The 25,831-nt window shown below is 43.4% G+C and overlaps 2 protein-coding genes across 5 annotated transcripts in view; one reads left to right on the forward strand and one right to left on the reverse strand.

The window, feature by feature from the left end:
- The first annotated feature begins 492 nt into the window (after positions 1–492).
- On the forward strand, positions 493–22,458 carry IDH3A (isocitrate dehydrogenase (NAD(+)) 3 catalytic subunit alpha). Of its 2 annotated transcripts, none has more exons than XM_010378658.2 (11): positions 493–595; positions 6,667–6,729; positions 9,011–9,094; positions 11,903–12,017; positions 13,402–13,589; positions 14,050–14,183; positions 15,311–15,413; positions 15,518–15,582; positions 16,931–17,015; positions 18,064–18,216; positions 20,855–22,458. In XM_010378658.2, the coding sequence occupies exons 1-11, from the start codon at positions 569–571 to the stop codon at positions 20,936–20,938; spliced, it is 1,101 nt and encodes a 366-aa protein (XP_010376960.1). In that variant the 5' UTR covers positions 493–568; the 3' UTR covers positions 20,939–22,458. The 2 variants fall into 2 exon arrangements, with proteins under 2 accessions (XP_010376960.1, XP_030786400.1); XM_030930540.1 differs by having other exon boundaries at positions 533–595; positions 6,667–6,705.
- A 305-nt stretch (positions 22,459–22,763) lies between these two features.
- Positions 22,764–25,831, reverse strand: part of ACSBG1 (acyl-CoA synthetase bubblegum family member 1) — a 64,983-nt gene continuing 61,915 nt past the window's right edge. For 2 of the 3 annotated variants that reach the window (XM_010378657.2, XM_030930538.1), the window contains 2 exons: positions 25,490–25,733; positions 22,764–23,451 (listed from right to left, as the gene is read on the reverse strand). In XM_010378657.2, coding sequence (XP_010376959.1) covers positions 23,366–23,451; positions 25,490–25,733 — 330 coding nt within the window. In that variant the 3' untranslated portion in view covers positions 22,764–23,365. The remainder of the gene's footprint in view (positions 23,452–25,489; positions 25,734–25,831) is intronic. The other variant, XM_030930539.1, reaches the window with a different exon arrangement.

A 25,831-nucleotide genomic window follows, 5' to 3' on the forward strand; every position in this document is an offset into this window, starting at 1 on the left:
GTGAGCCTGGGGCGAGCAGATCGCTGGGCTTAGTAATTATTTGATCCCAGGAGGTCGAGGCTTTGTAGTGAACCTGTTCGGGCTACTGCACTCCAGCCTGGGCGAGAGAGCGAGACCCAGTCTCAAAAAAAAAAAAAAAAAAAAAGTCAAAATTTGTGGAATGAGAAATTATGCGTCTTCCTCCACGGGATTGTAAACTCTGTGAGAAGCGCTATATCCCCAAGATCCTAGAAGATTAATCATCACCTAGTAGGTGTGGAACAAACGTCTTACCTAAACAGCGAGTCAGTGAACCAGGGAGGAGAGGAGGAAGCTTTCCCCGAGATCCCGGCTAGGCAGTTTCCGGGTCCGCCTGGAGCTCAGCCAGGAAAGTCACAGAGAGAGGAGCCCGGCGATTGGCCAGTGGAATGTCCAGGGGCGGGGCAGCGAGCGAGCGCGAAGCAATCCTGAGGCGGTCTCGGGGGCGGGGCTCCTAGGGGGCGAGGCCGTGCAGGGGCGGGCTCCGAGCGTGGGGAGGGCGCTTGCGCACTGCTGCTGCCGCTGTCGCCGCGGAGCCGGAGGGGAAGCGATGGCTGGGCCCGCATGGATCTCCAAGGTGAGCGCTGGCCGGCCGGCGTGTGGCAGGGAGGCTGGTCGCGAGAGGTGGCAGGAGAGCCGGCCGCGTGCCGGGTGTGGGCGGGCGCGCAGGCCAGACAGAGAGGCGGTGGCGGCCCGCGGGGTGAGCTTGGGAGGCGATCCTGGCCGCCCGTGCCCCGCGTTCTGTGGCCGGCTCGCAGTTTATGGGCCGCCCTGGGCCGGGTCAGCAGCGCAGAGGCGGGGGCGGCGTCAAGGTCAAGGCGGGGGGCGCCGGTCCTGCTCCTGCAGAGATCCGGCTGCCGTCACCCGCATCCACCCGGGCCAGAGTCCAGGCTTCGCGCGGAGCCCGGGAGTCACGGGAACCTCTGCCCCGGCTCCGCCATCCGGGCCGCTTCCCCGGCTGCGGCCCTGCTGCCGGACTGATCCTCTCAGCACCATCCAGACCTCTCATCCGCTGTCTCCGCGGCTCTTGGCCGGGGAACCGCAGGTGCCACGGGCACTGGCGTTGAGCTTGGGAGGTTTTCCCAGGTGAGAGAATCCTGGGGCCCTTTTCCCTATCAGATTGTTTTCCCTTTGGCGCTCATCCCAGTCAGACCTCTAGTGCTCTTGTAGCTATTTCCCCTTCAGAGGATATAGGGCATCTTACACCTTGGAATTACCATCTGAACCTTCAGAGAGAGACCAGGAGAGCCTTCCTTTTACCTTTCATTGGTGGGAATCCTGCAAACGCTTTAGCTCTCCTTGACAGCTCAGATGCCGAAGCTGGAAAGGGTTTTAGATCATCTGTGCGGTTCCTTAGCTTCTCAGTGGAACTAACCTGTGCCTGAAGAAGAACTTGCTCAAGGTCACACAGGAGGTCGGTGTCAGCTGGGAGAGGAACCTAGGTGTCTTGGTTCCCATTTCCCAAGGTCACATAACAAATTATGGGTACAGGTCATCAGGCCTCAAGTCTCCTGTTGCTACGAAAGGGTGGTCCCCTAGAAACCTATAAGCAATTTAACGTTTTTCTATAAGTTTGATACTACTTTTCTCCCTTTTTTTCGGTTTAAAGAGAGGTCCAGAGATGCACTGTTATTTAATGAAAAGATCTCTGTACTGGAATTTAGAAGTCCCAGATTTAAATCCTAGCAATTCCCCTGATTGACTATGTGACCCTAAGTAAATTGCTAAACATCTCTAAGCCATAATATGCCCATCTGTGAATATCTATACTTACATCACGGAGTTGTCTGAATATTAAATAAAATAATGTATGCGAAAGCACTTGGTATATACGGAAGGAACACAAAAATCTGAAGCTTTCTTATCAATATGTTTATCTGTCATCCAACAGACAGTGGTTTTCATGGGCATCATTAACTGGTTTTTTTTTTTGAGACGGAGTCTCACTTTGTCGCCCAGACTGGAGTGCAGTGGCGGGATCTCGGCTCACTGCAAGCTCCGCCTCCCGGGTTCACGCCATTCTCCTGCCTCAGCCTCCGAGTAGCTGGGACTACAGGGGCGCACCACCACGCCCGGCTAATTTTTTGTATTTTTAGTAGAGACAGGATTTCACTGTGTTAGTCAGGATGGTCTTGATTTTCTGACCTCGTGATCCGCCCGTCTCGGCCTCCCAAAGTGCTGGGATTACAGGCGTGAGCCACCGCGCCCGGCGTTAACTGGCTTTTTTGTTCAATAACTAGGTTCTACTTTGTCATGCTCTTCAGACCCAGATTTGCTTGTGTTGATAAGGCTTATGTCACATTTGCTCCTAGAAGTAAAGCAACTTCTGTGTCACTGTGAAAACTGAACTCAGTCCTTTAATCTCTGAACTTACATTAAATACCCAATTCATCTTTGGTAGGTACATTTGCCTTCACAGTGAGGCACTAAAGCAACACTTGATAATGATTGTGCTGGTAAATTTGTTTTGCCTTTAGTGTGATCTGCAGGAAAAAACCCTCATAGTAGGTATTCAGAAAGTGTTGGGTTGTGGAGTCAGACGATGAGGTTCTCTGACATGTACTCCCTGTGTGACCTTTGGCAGAGTCATTTGACTTCTGGGCCAGCTTCTCACTTTAGGGATTGGAGCAGAAGGTGGCTCAGAGGCTGACCCCAGGATGGTGGAGGTGCAGAACTGGATGCCGGTTTCAATCAGGACAGTTCCTCTGTTGAGTTTCCATTTAAGATTGTTTGTTTGTGGCCAGGCATGGTGGCTCATGCCTGTAACTCTAGCACTTTGGGAGGGCAAGGCGGGCGGATCACTTGAGGTGGAGAATTCAAGACCAGCCTGGCCAACATGTTGAAACCCCATCTCTACTAAAAATACAAAAATTTGCTGGGCGTGGTGGTGCGCTCCTGTAATCCCAGCTACTCGGGAGGCTGAGGCAGGAAAATCGCTTGAACCCAGGATGTGGAGGCTGTGGTGAGTGGAGATCATACCTGGGTAACAGCAAGACTCTGTCTCAAAAAAAAGTTTTTTTTTTTTAAACGCATCTCAGAACCCGTGTACAACATTATTTACATGTTTTTAAGTTGGAGCCTGGAGGTAAAAAAGGAATTGAGTTACGGATTAAGATGGCCCACGACCTGAAGTCCAAAGTTCAGGGTTTTGGTCCAGGCTCCATCAACCTGGCCTCAGTTTCCTCATCTGAAAAGTGCCACTAATGCCTATCTCTACAGGTTTTATATAAATAAAATGATGTGATATATATCTGTGTGTGTATATATATGAGTATATGAGTATTCTATACAGTAGAAATCCTGCCATCTCAGCCTTCCATGTAGCTGGGACTACTGGTGTGTGCCACCATACTGACTAATATTTAAAATTTTTTTGTAGAGGTGGGGTCTCACTCTGTTGCCTAGGCTGATTGGTCAGATCTTCTGTCACAAAGACATAAGCTAGTTTTGTGTGAATGTCTTTTTCCTCTTTTTTGGGCTGGGAGAGGAGAAAGAATTCATGTCAGTTTTTTTTTTTTTTTTTTTTTTTGAGACAGAGTTTCGCTCCTGTTGCCCAGGCTGGAGTGGAATGGCATGATCTTGGCTCACTGCAACCTCCACCTCCCAGGTTCAGGTGATTCTCCTGCCTCAGCCTCCCAAGTAGCTGGGATTACAGGCACCCACCATCACACCCAGCTGATATTTGCATTTTTAGTAGAGACAGGGTTTCACCACATTGGCCAGGCTAGTCTTGAACTCCTGACCTCAGGTGATCCACCCGCCTCAGCCTCCCAAAGTGCTGGGATTACAAGCATGAGCCACTGCACCTGGCCTTCTTTTTTTTTTTTTTGAGATAGAGTTTCGCTCTTGTCGCCCAGGCTAGAGTGCAATGGTGGGATCTTGGCTCACTGAGTAGCTGAGTCTGCCTCCCGAGTTCAAGTGATTCTCCTCCTGCAGCCTCCTGAGTAGCTGGGATTACAGGCATGTGCACCACGCCCGGCTAATTTTGTGTTTTTAGTAGAGACAGGGTTTCTTCATGTTGGTCAGGCTGGTCTTGAACTCCTGACCTCAGGTGATCTGCCCGCCTCAGCCTCCCAAAGTGCTGGGATTACAAGCGTGAGCCACGGCGCGCGGCCTCATGTCAGTTTTATTCTCTGCCTGTCGCAAAGTAACCTTTAAATGGTGCTTTGGGAAATTTTATTTTACTTAAAGTTCTGGGTCGTTGTGATGACTTAGGTGCAGTACTACTTTATTCTAAGATCATGCAAGAGTGATGACAAACATGGAAAAGAAGATCATTGCAAGTATTAATGCTATCTGCTGGGTTGGAAACTCTTCAGGTAGAGATGTGACTGAGGCTGGACTCAGTTTTTTTTTAAATTATTGATTACCTTCTATGAGCCAGGGACTGTTCTAGACACTAGATACAACAGTGAACAAAACACAAATCCTTACTCCTGGGTTTACATTGCTGCCCCCAGCATATGCAGCTAGGATGGGTTTACATGTTAAAATCAGTCATTTTGGTCTGGTTTTTTTCATTCTTTCCTTTTTTTTTTTTGGTCCATTACCCAGGCTGCAGTGCAGAGGCTGATTTTCATAGCTCACAGAAGCCTCAAACTCCTGGGCTCAAGCAGTCCTGGGCTCAAGCCGACTCAGCCTCCCACGTAGCTGAGACCATTGGTGTGTGCCACCATGCCTGGCTAATTTTGTAGAGACAGGGTCTCACTTTGTTGCCCAGGCTGGTTGGTTGGGTCTTCTGTCACAAGGACATGAGTTTTGTGTGAATGTCTTTTCCTTCTTTTTTGTTCAGGGAGAGAAGAAAGGACACGTGCCAATTTTCTTGTCACAAAGTAGGCTTTAAATGGCCTCCCTTCCAATAGCCCACTCGCTGGTAGATGAATCATGCCCTAGGATTAACATTTTGGCCAATAGTTTTGGCATAGAGTATTCTTTTGGATTTGGCCGTGTCTTATTTTCAATGCAGAGTCATGACTATAGATACCAGAAGATTAGAGAATAAAATTCATTCATACCTTTTTTGGCTGTTGGTTGTTAGATGCCAATAAATATTTCAGCAAAGGTTCGGACCCCAGAAAAAAATATCAAGACAGGATACAACAAATGTGTCTAGCAGGAGAAAAAGTTGCTTTTAAAAAAATTTAATGCGGCTGGGTGTGGTGGCTCATGCGTGTAATTCCAGCACTTCTGGGTGTCCAAGGTGGGTGGATCACCTGAGGTCAGAAGTTTGAGACCAGCCTGGCCAACATGGAGAAACCCCATCTCTACTAAAAATACAAAAAGCTTAGCTGGGCGTGGTGGCGCATGCCTGTAATCCCACCTACTTTCGGGAGGCTGAGGCAGGAGAATCACTTGAACCCAGAAGGTGGAGGTTGCAGTGAGCCGAGGTTGCACCATTGCACTCCAGCCTGGGCAACAAGAGTGAAACTCTGTCTCAAAAAAAAAAAAAAAAAAATTAATGCATTTTAATACCTTTGGTCTATGTAGATTCTTTTTTTATATTGTTTATAGTAATGTAGTATGACTTTGTACCTGTTCTCAAGGACTAAGTTATTAAAGTTTATAATAAACCTTTAAAATTTATATTTCTGGTATATGATAATGTTAATTGGAGAGAGACAGAGAGAAAAAAAAAACACATACCAGTGGTAATATCTTGGTGTGGGGATTACTGGGTAACTTTTATTTTATTTTTTGTATCTTTTCCTAGTCCCAGCAAACTGACAGTAATGACCACAGTACCTATATTATCAGAAGAAACAATAATTTATTTAAAATCTTTATTCTGTATGGCATGGGCATCAGATGGTATTAAATAAACTTTCTTAGATTTTACTATAAAGTGTAATTTCTTAATATTCACAGAATAGATATAATGTATAATTGAAGGAGCACTGGACTAGGAGTCAGAAGACCTGTATGTGGGTTTCCATTTTGCTAATTATTCGCTGTGTGACCTTAGGCAAATCCTTTTCTTTGGGACCAGTGTCTTCCCTTATGAAATAAGCAAGTTGCCAGGTGTCATGGTGCACACCTGTAATCCCACCTACTCAGGAGGCTGAGGCAAGAGGGTCACCTGAGCCCGGGAGCTGGAGGCTGTAGCGAGTTGTGACTGTGCCTTTGAATAGTCACTGCACTCCATCCTGGGCAACCTAGGAAGACCCCGTCTCAAAAAGCCTAAAACAACAAGAAATAAGTGAGTTGTGCTCTGGATTTCATGAGGAACATCCTGGCTCTAAAATTAATAGTTATTTTCTTAGAGTATATGTTACCCTTAAATTGACCTGATGCTCAAGAATGTTGGCACAAAATGATCCACTCATCTGAGAAAAGTCCGTATGTTTGAGCTGAAAAAGTAGTTTTATTCTACCTTCAACATCTTTTATTTGACAACTTATGTTAGTTAAATTGACTTTGAAATATATAGTACTTAGGTTGTCAATCTAAAGTAAAAATTTGAGTATTTAGGCTTTCAAATCTGAGATAGCTTGCCACATTGAGCTAATACATGAGATTTGTATTCCTGGGAAGCTACTGAATATATCCATGCCAAGTTGCAGCATTACCAACCATCAAGACTTCCTCGCTCTTCTTTACTGTGTGTGGTTTAATTCTGTGCTTGATGTCTCTCTGTTGATATTAATATAGGTCTCTCGGCTGCTGGGGGCATTCCACAACCCAAAACAGGTGACCAGAGGTTTTACTGGTGGTGTGAGTATAATTATGTCTTTTATTTTTTCCTTTTAGAAGTTTCTCAAGAAAGATGCTCTAATATATTTATTATATAGCATTTTATCTCCATTCATTTAAAATTAGGGAAAATTGGCCATATTTATAATGTATGTTGAAATTATTGACTGACATGCACAAATCTATTAGGTTACTTGCACATTTGAAAGAATTGTCTGACAGCTGGCTATGTAAGTTTGTCACATTAATATCTTGAAGGAGCCTTATTAAAAATAGATAGAAAGTACCCTTGAGCCTGTTATTTTATTTCACAATCTTGTTTCGGTGAGACAGCTTTTTTCAAAACTTGTACAAGTTGAGAGAAAATTGTTGAGAAGCTTCAAAACCTGCTTTGCATTGTTATTTTATGAGCTTCCCTAAACCCAGTAGATGGAATGCCAATTAGGAATGCCTCGAACATCTATAAGCCCTATAGGCTTGGACTTTCCTTATATAGGCTTTGTAGACTATTGCAGTAGTAGATCATCTATTGTTCATTAAATCTGCTGCTTTTAGAATTCCCAGCATCAGAGTTCTGTGCTTTAAAAGCTGATACCACATTTTTGGAACATTCTAAGACTGTGGGTCAGTGACTTCCTATTTGTTTTTATCCCCGCCCCCGCCTTTTACGGAATCTGATTTGGATTTCGTAATTCCTCTACTCCCATATAACATCTATGCCGTGTAAGATTTATAAGACCATAGTACTTTTTTTCCTCCATTTACTTCCTGTATTGTGGAAGAAAAGTAGATTCTCTGTTGACTTGATGACATTTATTATTACGTTGGGAGAACAGGAAGAAGCAGCCAAAGCGTTCTTTTGGCTCTGCTTATGCCAAGAATGCAGGATAGGGCTTGCACTTCAAGCTCGAGGATAGCCATGCTAGCATTTCAAACGCATTCTGATAAGCAAATAAGATGATCATTGCTGTCTGCTATTATTTAATTTTCAGGCTATTTATTTGAAAAAAAATTTGCTTGATGGAGGAGATTATTTTTGAAGAAATAAGAGAATATATTTATTTTTTTAAAGATTTCGTCAACCCGGGAAAACTGGTATGAGCCTTAGCCCTGGCTAAGACTGAGGTGGCAGACTGAGGTGGGAGACTTGCTTAAGGCCAGGAGTTCGAGGCTTCAGTGAGCTGTGGTCACACCTCTGAGTAGCCACTGCGCTCTTGCCTGGCAACATAGTGAGTCCTCATCTCTAAAAAATAAAAACTGAAAATTAGAAAAATGAAAAAAATAAAAATGTCTCTTCAGTTGTACAGAAAAAAATCAGAAATAATTAGTCCACCAATCTGGGCAGACAATCATTGGAAGCAAAGGACCAAGGAAACTTGAATTAGTGATTTCTTTTAAATGCAGTTCAAGCAACTAGAATTGAAAAAAAGCCAAGCCCCTAGGTGGGGTGAAGTCCCAAGATAATAAAATATATGGTTCCCAAATGGAAAAAGAGGTGCTGATCTTCTCCCTTACGTATTTTTATTTCTGCGTTTGAAATGCTGGCTTCGTTTTGCCTGAAGCCTCAGAGTAAATCATTGCTGTTACATTATAAAAACAATAATTGTCATTCTAAGTGTGACTCAGGCTTTGCAGGTATGATGACGGATACTATTCTTTTTAGTTGCAGATCAACTTTGCCAAGCTTATGTAGATTACTCTTAGATTTAAGCAGACAGTTTTATAGAGGAACTAAGAAAAAAATGGAAGCTCTCTTGATAAAAAGTCTGATTTTCCCTGAGTACCAAAACAGACCTCAGTAATATTTTGGAGATGTGTCTGAAAGTGTTTTGCAAGGCCGAAGAAGAAGTTGCATGAGCAGCTTTCCGGGATCACAATGAAAAGGAAAGGAAAACACTTGCCTTCATGAGAAACCCTCCAAATTTTAGTGAGAGAACATTGTTAATTTGTTGTTGTTGTTGTCTTTGGTTTTAAAGGTTTGAATTAATTGGTCTCTTTGCAGTTTGTCTGAAAAGAAATATCAATTAGGAAATCTACTTGATAGTTTAATTTATTTTCGTTTAAGTAAAGAGTATCATTTGGGTTCTTTTTAAAACCTCTGAACTCAGGTAAAGAGCAGGATTGCAGAGTCTCTGATGATTCCTGCCTCCCCTTTGATGACCCTGGGGGAGGTATATCTGTTTTCTTAACAGCGTTTGAATCTTTCTGAGACATAAAGTGGATTTCTCTGTCAAAATGTTCTTTTTTAAGCCTTCAAAAATAAAAATTCTGACTGTCTTCTTTGATAATTTCTTATGTTCAGGTTCAGACAGTAACTTTAATTCCAGGAGATGGTATTGGCCCAGAAATTTCAGCTGCAGTTATGAAGATTTTTGATGCTGCCAAAGTAAGTGGGCTTAAAAAATACATTTAATGATGATTCACTGAAAAGTTTTCTTAGACAGTTGGATTCTGTGAACTTTTAGGATGCATTGTATACATTTCTATGAAATTTAGTAAGGTCTGTTGTTCATCTCCACAGATTGTCACTTTAACAGTGTGTGTCTCAGTGTTTGCTACTGCCATTATTTCTTTCTTTCCTTCCTTCCTTCCTTCCTTCCTTCCTTCCTTCCTTCCTTCCTTCCTTCCTTCCTTCCTTCCTTCCTTCCTTCCTTCCTTCCTTTCCTTCCTTCCTTCCTTCCTTCCTTCCTTCCTTCCTTCCTTCCTTCCTTCCTTCCTTCCTTCCTTCCTTCCTTCCTTCCTTCCTTCCTTCCTTCCTTCCTTCCCTCCCTCCCTCCCTCCCTCCCTCCCTCCCTCCCTCCCTTCCTTCCTTCCCTCCCTCCCTCCCTCCCTCCCTCCCTCTCTCCCGCCTTCCTGCCTTCCTTCCTTCCTTTCTTTCGTCTCGCTCTATTCCCCAGGCTGGTCTTGAACTCTAGGGCTCAAGCGATCCTCCTACCTTCACCTCCCAAAGTGCTTGGATTATAGGCGTGAGCCACCGCACCTGGCTGGCTGCTCCTATTGTTGATAGTTTAAACTCCTGCATTGGCATCAGTTATATGTAAAGTAATCAAAGTAGTACTGTAGTATTTGTGGATCTTTAAGTCCTGCTTGGGTTTGAGATCTTTTAAGCCCTGCCAAATCACCCATCTTTTTGCAAAAAAAAAAAAAAAAAGACTAGAATTGATGTTTCAAAAATCTATATAGGCGCTTTTGAAATAATCTCTTTAAAATAAAGTTTTTGATGTGTTATCAAGAATGGAGTGTTATTACTTCTAACAGCTGAGCCTTTGATACAGGTAGATAATTTTAAAATTCTGTAAGTGGATTCAGCTGTAAGCTGCTTGTGACCAGCACTGTGTCTGACTCTGAACTTCTGTCCTAGGACATGCTCTGTGTGCTGGCTGTTAAATGTGTGTGTACACACATGAAGGATGTAGGTAGAGAGAAAGAGATGTTTGTTTATACCTTCAACTGGTACATTCATAGGTTATGCAATACATATATATATATGGAATCTGATTTGGATTTCATAATTCCTATACTCCTATATATATATATATATATATTCCTATACTTCATATATATATATTTCTATACTTCATATATATAAGCTTTGCTCTTGTTGCCCAGGCTGAAGTGCAATAGAGCGATCTTGGCTCACTGCAACCTCTACCTCCTGGGTTCAAGTGATTCTTTTGTCTCAGCCTCCCAAATAGCTGGGATTACAAGCACATGCCACCACACCTGGCTAATTTTTGTTTTTTTAGTAGAGATGGGTTTCATCATATCGGTCAGGCTGGTCTCGAACTCCTGACCTCAGGTGATCTGCCCACCTTGGCCTCCAGGATTACAGTTGTGAGTCACCGGGCCTGGCCTATATATATATTTTTTAAAATATAATATTGTTTTTTAAAAACGGCTTTATCAAGATATAATTCATCCTTTTATTTATTTTTTATTTTTATTTTTCATTTGTTTTGAGACATTGTTTCACTCTTAATGCACAGGCTGGGGTGCAATGACGTGATCTTGGCTCACTGCAACCTCTGTCTCCCAGGTTCAAGCTATTCTCCTGCCTCAGCCTCCCGAGTAGCTGGGATTACAGGTGCCCGCGACCCCACCCAGCTAATTTTTGTATTTTTAGTAGAGGCAGGGTTTCACCATGTTGGCCAGGCTGGGCTAGAACTCCTGACCTCAGGTGATCTACCCACCTTGGCTTCCCAAAGTACAGGGATTACAGGCATTGAGCCACCACGCCGGGCCTAAGTCATCCTTATAAAGTGCACCTTTCAATCCAGTGGTTTTTAGTACATTCACAGAGTCATGCAGCCATCACCACAATCTAATTTTGGACCATTTTCCTCACCCAAAAAGAAACCCCATACCCTATGCAGTCACTCCCCATTTTGTCTCTCTCCCTCCCTACCTCCTCCCCCTTTTTCCTCCCCAGCCCTAGGCAGCCAACCACTCATCTACTTTCTATATCTATAGGTTTGCCTATTTGGGACATTTCATATAAATAGAATCTTATATGGTCTTTTATGATTGACTTCTTTCACTTAGCATGATGTTTTTAAGTTTCATCCATGTATCAGTACTATATAATGTTTCTGTGAACCATATTCCTCTGTTCTTTATGATACTCTAATTATAGCCACTCTTAAGAGCCCTTGTGAAAAAAAATAAGTGGGCAGGTGGTGGCTGGGAGTGATGACTGGGCACAGGTAATGTGGAGAATTCCTCTGGGCCTGCTAGAGAATGACATCTCTTCTTGCATGCCAGGAACTTTCTGGACCTTTACTGTTTTTAGCAGTCGCATCCAAAGTTGAAAAAGGGCTGAGCATGGTAGCTCACATCTGTAATCCCAGCACTTTGGGAGGCTGTGGTGGGCAGATCACCTGAGGTCAGTAGTTCGAGACCAGCCTGGCAAGACCCCATCTCTACAAAAAAAAATACAAAAAATATTAGCTGGGTGTGGTGGCATGTGCCTGTAATCCCAGCTACTCGGGAGGCTGAGGCAAGAGAATCGCTTGAACCTGGGAGGCGGAGGTTACAGTGAGCCAAGATCGTGCCACTGCACTCTGGCCTGGTCAACAGAGCGGGACTCTGTCTCAAAAACAAAGTTGAAAGTTGAATAAGTTTGTTCATCATTGCAGTATGAATGTCAGTTTCCTTTAAGTCTCTCCAGCTCACTGCTCTGTAATGTGGCATCTAGGCACCTATTCAGTGGGAGGAGCGGAACGTCACTGCCATTCAAGGACCCGGAGGAAAGTGGATGATCCCTTCAGAGGCTAAAGAGTCCATGGATAAGAACAAGATGGGCTTGAAAGGTAGCACTGAAGTAGAGACCGGGGTTTTTATAGATTTTCGCTACAGGGGTTACATAGTTTTGAAAATTTATGCATTTAAACTGAATAAGGCCTGGCCTTCTGTGAAAGTAAAGCTGTTCTTTTATGAAGAAACTACTCACAGTAAGATGCTTTATTCATTTGAGATATTTTTTTCCCCCAGTAAAAGCATTAAAGTATTACTGGATGATACCAAATAACAGTATCTCTATTTAATCTTGAACTATATGTATCTTTTGCTTAATTTTTACATTTGTATATTTATTTATTTATTTTAATTATTTTTTGCGACAGAGTCTCGCTGTCGCCCAGGCTGGAGTGCAGTGGTGTGATCACAGCTCACTGCAGCCTTGACCTCCTGAGCTCAAGCGATCCTCTCACCTCAGCCTCCCAAGTAGATGGGACTACAGGTGTGCCACTATGCCCAGCTAATTTTCAAAAAAGTTTTTTGTAGAGATTGGGTCTCAGTATGTTTCCCAAACTGATCTGGAATACCTAAGCTCAAGGAATCCTTCTGCCTCTGCCTCCCAAAATGCTGGGTTTACAGGCCTGACTGAGCCACTGTGCCTGGCCTACATTTTTATCATTATTTTAATTAATACATGTTTAAGGCCATGATTCAAAAATACTAGCAAGGGGTAGATTTAAATTCAGCATAGGCTTTATTTTTATATTTTTTGAGAGTCTTGCTCTGTCGCTCAGGCTGGAGTGCAGTGGCGTGATCTCGGCTCACTACAACCTCTGCCTCCCAGGTTCAAGCCATTCTCCTGCCTCAGCCTCCAAGTAGCTGGGACTGCAGGCACGCACCACAATGCCCAGCTAATTTTTGTATTTTTAGTAGAGAGAGGGTTTCCCCATGTTGGCCAGGCTGGTCTTGGACTCCTGACCTCAAGTGATCCGCCTGCCTTGGCTTCCCAAAGGGCTGGGATTACAGGCTACAGGCCTGAGCCACCGCACCCGGCAAGCGTAGGCTTTAAAACCACAGACAGAACCAACATTGAATCTCATCTCTGCTACTTACTGGCTAGAAGGCTTGGGCAAGTTTTTTATTCTTAGTTTATTTTTTCTTTTTTCTTCATTTTCAAATGACAGTAACAGAGTTGCTGTTGTACGGGTTGATGGTAAAGGTTAGATCATGTCAAGCACATGATTACAATGCTTGATCCTCAGGAAGTTCTTAAGATAAGAAATGCAGTTCATATTTCAGAAAGCTCCCATGAGGAAGTTTTCCTCCTTCATTTGAGTCTCAGGTAGAGAGTGAATTAGAGGCAGAACACATTTCACAAGGTAGCCTAGGTGGGTTAGTAGGTCACACGTGAGACCAGAATGCCTTCTCGTGTCATCTGAGTTTTCTTCTGTATAACAGGCCCTTTGAAGACCCCAATAGCAGCCGGTCACCCATCTATGAATTTATTGCTGCGCAAAACATTTGACCTTTACGCAAATGTTCGACCATGTGTCTCTATCGAAGGCTATAAAACCCCTTACACCGATGTAAATATTGTGACCATTCGAGAGAACACAGAAGGAGAATACAGTGGAATTGAGCATGTGGTATGTTCACTCCAGATTCCTTTTTATTCCTGCTTGGGCTGCTTTCTGTGCATCTGGGACCCCAGAGACAGAACTGCTTTATCTCTGTGAGGAGTTGTGGGTGTTTGTCTTGGTACTGGGTGTCTGGCTGACAGTACTCAAACAGATGTAAGGCATGGTGGTTCAGGTCACAAGCTTGGGAATATGCCCTCTGAATTTTGAATCCCTCACTTCACAGGTATGCTCTTCCGCAGGTGACTGTCCCTGCATCTTAGCTTTCTTCATCTGTGCAGCGGGGCTCGTAATACCTCTTATGGCTGGAGTTATATGAACCCCATTGACATAGCAGTGTGTGTGATTAGTCATGCTAGCTGGCACTGTGCAGGCTTGCCACAAATGTTACTGTCTACTCCCCACCCTCTGTCTCCCACGGCGTTGCTGTCACACGCTTTCCAGCGAGGCGGGACTTCCTCTCTTGCAGATCGTTGATGGAGTTGTGCAGAGTATCAAGCTCATCACCGAGGGGGCGAGCAAGCGCATTGCTGAGTTTGCCTTTGAGTATGCCCGGAACAACCACCGGAGCAACGTCACGGCGGTGCACAAAGCCAACATCATGTGAGCTCCTTGCGGGGACTGGCACCCCATCTTGCTTTGTTGTGGGAGAGCAGTGACAGGGCCTCTCTTTCTCCTCTTCAGCTTGCTCCTTGATTCCTAATATCTTTGAAAAAGAACCTTGTAGCAATCCAAAGATCCAACATCTCTCTTCTGTCAGAGTCTCCTCTTTTTTTTTTTTTTTTTTTTTGAGACGGAGTCTGTGTTGCCCAGGCTGGAATGCAGCGGCGCGATCTTGGCTCACTGCAACTTCTGCCTCCCAGGTTCCAGCAATTCTCCTGCCTCAGCTCCCCGAGTAGCTGGGACTACAGGCCCATGCCACCATGCCTGGCTAATTTTTGTATTTTCAGTAGAGATGGGGTTTCACCATGTTGGCCAGGCTGGTCTCAAACTCCTGACCTTAGTTGATCCACTTGCCCTGGGCTCCCATAGTGCTAGGATTACAGGCATGAGCCACTGTGCCCGGCCTGGAGTCTCCTGTTTACTGTGCCTCACTGGGCGAATGACAGGAGCAAATGAGGAGGGGATGGTGATTCAGGTCCTGGAAGCTCAAGGAGGGACTGAGGGTTATCAGGAAAGGAAGCTGGAGCCTCTGGGTCCCCAGATGCTGGGGCCATCAGCAGAGGCCACATAGCATACGTTTTAGAAGTGGAATAGTGGGAGGCTTAAAGTAGTGCTAACAATACCTGATGTGTTAACTCTGCCCATTTAAATTCTCATCCAGAGGCTGTTGAAGTCCTCTGAATATGTTAACAGTTTTCCTAACCTAAGAGAAGCATTGAACATGCAAAACAGTAAAACTATTTAAATTATTATGTTAACCTTTGAAAGCAGTTTTAATAATATTAGTGGATATTTCTTCATTCTTGTTAGACAACACTATAAAAATATAGTCTTCTCTATTATGATCAAACTATTTTATATTTTTACCCTTTTATACTTTCAGAAGGATCCTAAGACATTTTCAGCTTATATTTTATTAACTACCTAAGAAATGATTTTATTGTAATTGAGATCAGGTAGCTTGGCTTCTGGAACTTAAATTTCTCGAACTTACTTTACTTCTTTGATTTGATTCTTTTCTTTCTGTAAGACTTTTTTTTCAGCAGTTTTTATTTGATTAAATACAGGCGGATGTCAGATGGGCTTTTTCTACAAAAATGCAGGGAAGTTGCAGAAAACTGTAAAGATATTAAATTTAATGAGATGTACCTTGATACAGTATGTTTGAATGTAAGTATATATTCACACTTACCTGCTACTTTTTATGGTGAATAGTGTGTGTGTTGTGGGGATGCAGATTTTGATTACTAAATGCACAAATGTATTCCTTGTAGATGGTACAAGATCCTTCCCAATTTGATGTTCTTGTTATGCCAAATTTGTATGGAGACATCCTTAGGTGAGTCTGGCTGCAACCTTTTTATTTTAGCCTATAATTTACTTATAAACATCCTAACATAATTATGGCTTAACATTTTCAATTGAGTATTATAAAATAAAGTGTTACAACGTATGAATTGAATTCTAACAATTCAGGTTGTGATATGAATTATTACATGTTGGGTGGCTTGTTCCTTCATTTATTTGCCAAATCATCACTGGGCTCTTTCTCCCTAATCATTAGCTCACTCTTCCCAGTTTTTAAATGTTTCATTAATTGATCGATTTCAAGGTTTTGTTATGTATAGCCAGGTAGGTGGGTGGTCGTTGTTACTATTTTTTGGTAACTTTTGACATAATTTCAGACTTACAGAAAAGTTGTAAGAATGGCACAAAGAATTCCCTTGTACTCAACACCCAGATTCCACATTCCCCAGATGTCAGCATTTTATCACATTTACTTTATTACTCCTTCCCATTTTCCCTCCCTTCCTCCTTCCTCCCTTCCTCTTCCTCCTCTCCTCCTTTGTGCCTCTCTCTGTCTCTCTCTTTTACACACACACACACACACACACACACACACACACAGTGAGAGAGAGAGATAAGATGTTGGCCAAATGGTGATTTTCTAAGGCCATTTTTTCTATATTTATGAGTTGGCACACAACTGTAAGAATGTTTTTCCTTCTTGTTTATCTGTCAATATGGACGTGGTTTTGTTTTTCTTTCTTTCTTTTTTTTTTTTCTGATAGAGTCTTGCTCTGTCCCCCAGGCTGGAGTGCAGTGGCGCAATCTTGGCTCACTGCAACCTCCACCTCCCAGGTTCGAGTGTTTCTCCTGCCTCAGCCCCGAGTAGTTGGTATTATTACAGGTGCACACCACCACACCTGGTTAATGTTTGTATTTTTAGTAGAGACGGGGTTTCGCCATGTTGGCCAGGCTGGTCTCGAACTCCTGACCTCAAGTGATCTGCCCACCTTGGCCTCCCAAAGTGCTGGGATTATAGGTGTGAGCCACTGAGCCTGGCTGTGGACATGGTTTTCTGTTTTATTCAGTGATATATCCATCGTCATAATCATGAATATTGATGCCTAGGTTGTCCTAACTCGGCTGGTGGGGATCCCTTCACCATGTCTCCTGTGTCCTTTAGACACAGCCCTTCGTTCTTTGAACCTTGCCTTGCTTTCTGACACAGTAAGATGCTCAAGCTCATCTGTATTTTCCTAACCTTAGCCCTGGAATCAGCCATTTATCCAAGGAACGCTAGTTCCTTTTAGTGGAGAATGATAATTAAAAACTAAAATCTGGGTGCTAGGTGAGATGTTTTATTTTTCAAAACATTCTTTGAAATGCTTTTCTTCCCCTAGTGACCTGTGTGCAGGATTGATCGGAGGTCTTGGTGTGACACCAAGTGGCAACATTGGAGCCAATGGGGTTGCAATTTTTGAGTCGGTAAGGACCCTGACACCTGAAACAGAATTCAGGTCAGAACAGTGTATGAACGCAGGAGGAGTTATCTGTATAAGTACGCTTTAATTCATTTTTCAAATTGTCAAAACAAAATGATGCTTTTTTTTTTTCTTGAGATGGAGTCTTGCTCCATCACCCAGGCTGGAGTGCGGTGGTGCGATCTTGGCTCGCTGCAACCTCTGCCTCCCAGGTTCAAGTGATTCTCCTGCCTCCGCCTCTCAAGTAGCTGGGATTACAGGTGTGTGCTACCACACCTGGCTAATTTTTATATTTTTAGTAGAGATGGGGTTTCACCATGTTGGCCAGGCTGTTCTTGAACTCCTGATCTCAGATGATGCATCCGCCTTGGCCTCCCAAAGTGCTGGGATTACAGGTGTGAGCCATTGCGCCCAGCCTGTGTTTGTTATATGTACATATATATATGTTTGGTTTATCTCTTCATTTCCCTCCAGGTATTTGTTATGTATCCTTCCTTACTTAAAATATTTTACCAAAAATTGACTGAAAAAGATTGTTGGTCTATATTTTTATACTTAAAAAAAATTACTTTAGCTCTTTATTGCTCCAAGTCTTTATTTATTTATTTATTTTTGAGTTGGGTCCTTATTCTGTCACCCAGGCTGGAGTACACTGGTGTGATCATAGCTCACTACAGGTTTAAACTGCTAGGCTTAAGCAATCCCCCTGCCTCAGCCTCCCAAGTAGCTGGCACTGTAGTCACACACCACCACACCTGGCTAATTTCTAATTTTTTTGTAGAAATGGGGTCTCACTATGTTTCCCAGGCTAGTCTTGAACTCCTGACCTCAAGTGATCCTCCTGGCCTATCAAAGTGTTGCAATTACAGGTGTGAGCTATCACGCCCAACCCAGATTTTATTTCTTCAGTCCGTATCAGATGAATTGCACACAGTAGCTTTCAGTGCATATTTTCTATTGCTGAGGAAAGATGATTAAGACTCCAGCTTTCCCAGAAGAAGACTGTTAGTTCTTGCCTCTCCCCTGATGATGCTACTTTTCCCGATGTGTAGGTTCATGGGACAGCTCCAGACATTGCAGGCAAGGACATGGCGAATCCCACAGCCCTCCTGCTCAGTGCCGTGATGATGTTGCGCCACATGGGACTTTTTGACCATGCTGCAAGAATTGAGGCCGCATGCTTTGCTACAATTAAGGATGGAAAGGTAACAGGAATCTTGATTTACTTGTGCTGGGTAAAATGCATTGCTTCCATGTGTTGTATCTGAGTGAAAGGGGCTGTGACAGATAATAGTTCTCACACGGGCCCAAGCATTTGATGTTGAACAAGGATTCTTAATGTGGGTCCCAGATTGAACAGGGTATGTGTGCACATGTGTGCATTTTCTGAGGTGAGGATCTAGATATTTCATCCAAAAAAAGTTAAGAAGCACTGACATCTGACATCAAGACATCAGTGTACAGTGGAAAGGTCAGTGATTTGGGAGCCAGCATCAGATACATGCCCAGTTATTCTATTATTAGCTGTGTGACCTTGGCCGGGTGCATTGATTTTTTTTTTTTTTTTTTTTTTTTTTTTTGAGACAGAGTCTTGCTCTGTCTCCCAGGCTGGGGTGCAGTGTCATAATCTTGGCTCACCGCAACCTCCACCTCCCTGGTTCAAGCGATTCTCCTGCCTCAGCCTCCCTAGTAGCTGGGATGACAGGTGTATGCCACCACGCTCAGCTAATTTTTGTATTTTTAGTAGAGATGGGGTTTCACCATGCTGGCCAGGCTGGTTTCGAACTCCTGACCTCAAGTGATCCTCCTGCCCAGCCTCCCAAAGTGCTGGGATTACAGGCCTGAGCCACTGCACCCAGCCAAGTTCATTGATTTTTATAGACAACTTTTTCCTCTTCATAACAAACGTCTATTGAGTGTACCTTATAAGGTGTGAAGAATAACATGATGAATAGGGTAACATGCTGAGCCTCAAGGAGCTGGGAATCTAGTGGCAGATACAGATGCAGATGTGCCTCTAATACAATAGTCTTATATGTCACACTATGTGCATCTATAATACAAAAGCAATCCAGAAGGCTTATAAAAGTAGTAACTAATATTAATTGAATACTCACGCAACTTGTAAGTTCTTTATATATCATCTCAGCAAAGTTTTTCTATAACTCTTTGAAATAGATGCTATAATTCCATTTTATAGATGAGGAAACTGAGGTACAGAGAGATTAAATAATTTGTCCAAGGTTTTACAGCTCCTAAATGACCAAGTTGGTATTAACACCCAGTCTGGGTCTTACCCAACAAGCTTCTCTGCCTCCGTAAGCAACTGTGGCCCGTGGAAGAAGTGTGGCGGGTTATTTCCAAAGTGAGAGGAGATAATGCACTTGAAGACTCATCCCGTCCTTTTTAACAAAAATTGTGAAAAATATGCATAACATAAAATTTACCATTTTAGCCATATTTAGGTATACAGTTCAATAATGTTAAGTACATTCACATTGTAATGTAACCATCGCCGTCAGTCATCTCCAGATCAGTTTCATTTTCTCAAACTGAGACTTTGCACCCGTTAAACAGTAACTTTCCCTTCCCCCTCCCATCCTCTGGCACCCGCCGTTCTGCTTCCTGTCTCTATGAATTTGACTACTCTAGGTACCTCATGTAAGTGGAATCATACAGCATTTGTCCTTTAAGTCTGGCTTATTTCACTTAGCATAGTATCTTCAAAGTTGGTCCCTTCTTTTAAAAAGAATTCTGTAATTTGAAATTATATCGTGAAGCCAAAATACAAGAAATTCAGGCTTCTTTTTAACAGCCTGATAATCACATTGGAGGTCATACGATTTTCTTATTCTTTAAAGTTATATTTGGGAAGTTATAATCTACAGCCCAGTAGAGAGGTGCCTGAATTACACAGTGAGCCCTTTTATTGTGTAGGATGGAAAGATAAAGAGAATTAAATATATTGGGGTCTGTATGCAGGAAAGAAAGGATAAGCTGGTAGAACAGATCGGTTGTATGGGAGGCTTTCTTTCCTAAAGAGGGAGGTTTAAGAGTTAATGATTTAGGCAGCTGTGGTGGTGCATGCCTGTAGTTGGCAGCTATAGGCTGAGGCAGGAGGATCACCTTAGCCTCTGAGTTCAAGACCAGCCTGGGCCACATAGTGAAACCCCATCTCTTTTTTTTAAAAAAAAGAGTTAGTGATTTAAATATTTCCTTCGTATTTGTTTCCCAGCCTACAAAAATAGATCAGATACAAAAATTAGTTGGGTATGGTGGCATGCACTTGTAATCCCAGCTATTTGGGAGGTTGAGGCAGGAGAATCGCTTGAACCCAGGAGGCAGAGGTTGTGGTGAGCTGGGATCGTGCCACTGCACTCCAGCCTGGGCAACAGAGTGAGACTCCATCTCAAAAAATAATAATAATAAAAACAAAAATAGATCAAAATATGTCTCAGGTCTATTCCTGAGACATATTTCCCAAGGATTTTTATGAAACTTCTTGTTTAGATTTGCTTTTATTTAAATATCCATGACCAACTAATCTGTATTAGGATCCATTGTGTGAACAAAGGGAAAATTTTGGTAAAGCTCCCTGCCTCCCTTTGCATCAAGAGCGCCTTATTCTTTGCGTAGTGCGATGTATACGCTATGAGATTGGATCCCGATCCTCCTGGGCTGGGTAGATGGTGGTGGAGTGGTTCCTCACTTGGAAATGAGGAACTAAATGAAAGAGCAGCCAAGAAACTTGCCCAGGTGGCATCTCACTGAGGGCTTTAAAATCTTCTTGGTTTAGTTTAGTTTGTGGATACATCTTTTATTTTTGCTTTTTCCTTTTCTCAGAGCTTGACAAAAGATTTGGGAGGCAATGCAAAATGCTCAGACTTCACAGAGGAAATCTGTCGCCGAGTGAAAGATTTAGATTAATGCTTCTACAACTGGTATTTGCATCAGTCACTCTAAATGGACACCACATAAACCTCTATTTAGAATACCTACGTATGTATGCATTGGTTCGCTTGTTTCTTGACAGTACATTTTTAGATCTGGCCTTAATGAAATCTGCGCAAAAGATGCAGGTGGATGTCCCTAGGTCTGTTTTCAAAGAACTTTTTCCAAGTGCTTGTTTTATTTATTAAGTGTCTACCTGGTAAATGTTTTTTTGGTAAACTCTGAGTGGACTGTATCATTTGCTATTCTAAACCATTTTACACTTAAGTTAAAATAGTTTATCTTCAGCTGTAAATATCAGGATACAGAATTAATAAGAGAAAATGTCTAACTTTTTAAGAAAAACCTTATTTTCTTTGGTTGTTGAAAAACATAATGAAAATAAAACAGGATATTGATGTAATAGCACAAAATGACACTCTTATAAAACTAAATGGGCACAAGAGAAATTTCCTGGGAAAGTTCACATCAAAAAGAGTGAATGTGGTATATTTCTAAATGATATGAAAAATAGAGACAGATTTGTCCTTTACAGAAATTACTGATTATGAATAAAAACTTCAGATCCCTGAAATATATAATGAGAGATATAATTTTTGTTAATGACAAAGATAATATATTGGATACAAAAACACAAATGTATTGCGCATTCAATTATTTTGTTGTCTTGAGATTTAATATTCTTTCCAAGAGCTTTTAATGAAGCAGAGAGCTAGTACTTCATTTTCATTGGATACATTTTCAGCATCATGAGTTGTCACAGCCTCTGAGCCCCTGATCTTAAGCCAGAAGGGCTGAGTGTATTGTAAACTTATTCTTGCACGTTGCTGTTTGGGAATGGACCACACTACAGCTGGTAGTTCTGGGGGCGATACTGCTTAAAGGCCTGAACACATGTATTTTGGCTCCAATTGAGGAACTCGGGATGCTGACTGTTAATTTCGTATTTCAACAACTGCCCCTTCTCCTATCCCAGAGCACCAATTACTGCCCTCTGCATCAGCAGTACAAGATGACATTCCAAAGACTGGAGGCGACTCAGCCTGAGTTAATTCACAAAATTGTGCCATGCTGGGGCTTGAGCTTGGGCTTAGGCTTGGGCTCAGCTTTTGACCTTCAGGTGTCTCCTTTCCCTTCCTGCCTTCCTCTCCCTTATCCTCTGCTGCAGCATGATTTTCTTAATCTTCAGACACTCACTATTTTCATGAACAGTTACCCTCTGGCCCCACAACCAAAGACAACTCATGACCTCCCTTGGCCCTTGTGTAACATTGCAAACCTGTGGCTTTGCAAAATGTACCCAGGTCACAAGGGGATTTTTTTTTTTTTTTTTTTAGCAATGATATTCCTGCCTGGGTAACTTTTTAAGCTTGTAACCAGACTTATAATCTTAAATGTATTTTCCTTTGTTTAAGCTGCTGCTTTCTGTGTTTCATTGGATTGAGCTAGTTATCAGTGGCTCTTGGGTTCAAAGTAATAAAGAATTCCAAAACTGATTGAGATGTTTGCTTTCTCTACCTGTTTCCTGTTCAGATGCCTTCGGTCATTTTGGCTCAGCTTGCTACTGAGAATGGCTGCTTCCCATATTCAGGGTGGAAGTGGGGTGGTCTGGTGGCGACAGGCTAACGTAGAGTTGGCTGTTTTTATGAGAATGCTCCACTTGACGCCATCCTGCACCTTTGTTTATTCCAGGGCACTAATGGTCACTCGCACGCCTGCTGTGCACGGTCCTGTGACTTAAATACCCACTACTGTCTGCACTGGTCCCACCTGCTCAATTGACAAAAAAATCAGGTCCTTGTTGACAGTTCTGTTAAAAGGTTTAATATTCAAATTATACATTAAATAGAATCAAACCAGCAGCAGCAGTTTTATTAAGCATCAAGTCAGTTGGCATGTGTGTGGCAGAGGAGTGCCTGGTAATGGAATAATAGGGTCGGCGATGCCCACCGCGATTCCAGAGTAAGTCAGGTCGCTAGGTAAGTTGTAACTGATTGCTTTTCCTGCAGCGCACACGAGCAGTGTCAGCCATCTCCCTCCCACCCCCTCCACAGCCTGCTGCTGGCTGTCCTGTATGTGAGCTAGCAGCTTTTTAATCTACTTGGAACTAAGGCCAAAAATTATCAGCCCTTTCGTTCTGGAAGGAGAGTTGACCTCATTTGTCACCTGAACAAAAAGCAATACTTAAACTGAATTAAAACTACCCATACGTGAAGCTTGTCGGAATTGTCAGCTATTGTTGGCGTAAGACCTGGTAAATGTGGAGCCAGTGCTGTGCCCTGACCTGGAGATCTAACAGACTTGCCAGAAATGCCTGTGTCCAGACTGAAGAGACCTGGGGCTCAGGAAGAGGCTCGGAACGCCTGCCCTCTATTCTGTAGAAACTGCAAGCATGGGCCCTGACTACATTTTTTGCTCTTGGTAAAAGGAGTCAATGATATCTTTGTACTTCTCCAGAACTGTGAGCCGTTTCAGTTTCATCGTGGGACCTAAAAGGGAAATGAGAAGAAATGAGTGAGAAATTCTCTGAGAATTCTGAGAATGTGTGTGGTAAAGACTCACACTCACTGAGTCCTATATATAACTCAGGAATTAGGCCAGATAATCAGGACAGTCAGTAGCCAGCCTCCAAGACAGTGATGGCTCCTGGTATTCACATGGCTTGTGTGTAGTCTCCTGTGTTATACTGTTGGTTGTGGGCAGTGGAGTATAGATGAAGGGTTGGTATGTCATTTCTGAGAATGGGTTATAAAAGACTGCAGTTTCTTTTATATACATAGGAAAGTGGTATAAGCTACATCTGCCTTATCCTTGACCTGCACCCAGTTTTGATCCTCAGTCCATTTTCTCTGAAATGGATTTATTTGTTCTGTCTCTTGAATGAATAAATTGTTGAAGCAATAAAAAAATAGACTAGGTTTTGTGTCTTGGGCTTTCTCTTGGACCATTCTTCCTGGGCAAGCTGGCTGCCATGTTGTGAGGACACACAGGAAGCCATGAGAGGCCCACTGGCCACACACAGAGGTTTCTGGCCAGCAGCCAGCAAGGAGCTGAGGCCTGCCAATAGCCACGTAAGTGAGCACGGAGGTGGACCCTCAGCTGCAAGTGACTGCACCCGGCTCATATTGACTGTCATCCCATGAGAGCCAAGCCAGAACCACTCAGCTAAGCTGTTCCTGGATTCCTGAGCTACAGAAATGTGGATAATAAATGTTTATTGCTTTAGGCTGCTACATTTTTGGGGTCATTTGTTACACAGCAATGTATTAGATAACTAGTACACATCACCTCTGCATGTTCATACAACATTATGCTTTGATGGTTGTGATGGGGGCAGGGGATATCCAGGTTACGGGGAGCCTCTGCCATGGTCTTTATGAGAGGTCTTCCCCTAATTCCTTTTCTTGAACTTGATTTACCCCCTCAAAAACAAGGTTGAAAGAGCTCTGATTTGAGGTCCTGGGTAGCTTAAAGTGCCTAACTCACTCTTGACTGTGTAACTGGAAACTTTCTGCATTAAAATCATTGTATTAACTACTTAGCGAGGACATCTTCTGTCTGTCTGACCGTGCATTCAGTGTGCTGGCAGCAGACAGTCAGAGAAGCTCAAGGTCTCTGATTGCAGCTCAGCATTGCTGTGGACAATTGCATCTGGGTTCAGCCTTAATGAATTTGAGGGAATCACACTGGCATAACCATTTCTACCTACCCTGTTCCATGAACACCCCATGAACATCTCTTGGCTACAGCCAAGAGTGACTTCAGCTGAGGCTGCACCAGAGCCCTCTCCTGGTTCTGTAGGCAGTGTTCCAGAACAGCCTTAGCCCTTTATCACACAAGCTGACTTTCCAGAAGATCATAGTAGTCTCACCCCTAGAACCACATGACTCCAGCCTGAACATTAACAGGGCCTTGGTGTTGGCCTGGTAGTTCCATTGTGATTTTAGGGGAAAATAGTCCCATAGTCAAGGCCAAGTTAAATGTCATGTTCAGATTAGAAAGTTCTAGCACGTATCAGTCGGGTGCAGTGTCTCACGCCTGTAATCCCAGCACTTTGGGAGGCCGAGGCTGGCAGATCACCTAAGGTCGGGAGTTCGAGACCAGCCTGACCAACACGGAAAAACCACGTCTCTACTAAAAATACAAAATTAGCCGGGCGTGGTGGCCCATGCCTGTAATCCCAGCTACTCAGGAGGCTGAGGCAGAATTACTTGAACCCACGAGGTGGAGGTTGCAGTGAGCCGAGGTCGTGCCATTGCACTCCAGCCTGGGTGACAGAGCGAGACTCCATCTCAAGAAAAAAAGAAAGTTCTAGCACATATCTTATACATTCAACAGGTTCCACATAACCACAAGCCCATGCATGGAGCCATCAGTGTCCTCCAACAGGAAGTAGATGGGTATCACCCAGATTCCTGCCATGACCTTCTCCTTGCCATGGCTGCTTCATAACAGGCACCTCCTAGGCACTGCCATGGCCTCTGCCTTCCCACACAGCCGTTGCAACGGTGAAAAGAAAAAACGTACCCAACTCTCCACCTGAAATGGAGAAGTCTCTCTCGAGAATGGCCCACTTCTGGATGTGGTAGGGCCGGGCTGCCGCATTCATGTTGACTCTCCGGATCCCCTCTTCGATGGCCTGGTACACGGCCTCATCCTTCCCTACGATCTCGGACACTGTGGTGGCTCTGCTGCCCACCCTCTGGCAGAACTCCACAGCTTGTTCAGTCAGATTATCAGTCGGGTCAGAGGTGTCTGGGTCCAGAGTGCACTGAAAAGCCAGAGATCAGATGAGGACCAAGCCTTACCCCACAAGACGTAAGCCCTGGTCCTGGAGGAGGTCTTACTGCTATCTGCAAGGGTGTGAAT

This window comes from Rhinopithecus roxellana, chromosome 5 (genome assembly GCF_007565055.1).
Source record: "Rhinopithecus roxellana isolate Shanxi Qingling chromosome 5, ASM756505v1, whole genome shotgun sequence".
Taxonomy (NCBI): Eukaryota; Metazoa; Chordata; class Mammalia; order Primates; family Cercopithecidae; genus Rhinopithecus; species Rhinopithecus roxellana.

Coding starts and splice junctions, on each gene's coding strand:
- IDH3A (XM_010378658.2), top strand. CDS start 569: ATGGCTGGGCCCGCATGGATCTCCAAG. Junction 596..6,666: donor GGCCCGCATGGATCTCCAAG/GTGAGCGCTGGC, acceptor ATATTAATATAG/GTCTCTCGGCTGCTGGGGGC. Junction 12,018..13,401: donor GAACAAGATGGGCTTGAAAG/GTAGCACTGAAG, acceptor TCTGTATAACAG/GCCCTTTGAAGACCCCAATA.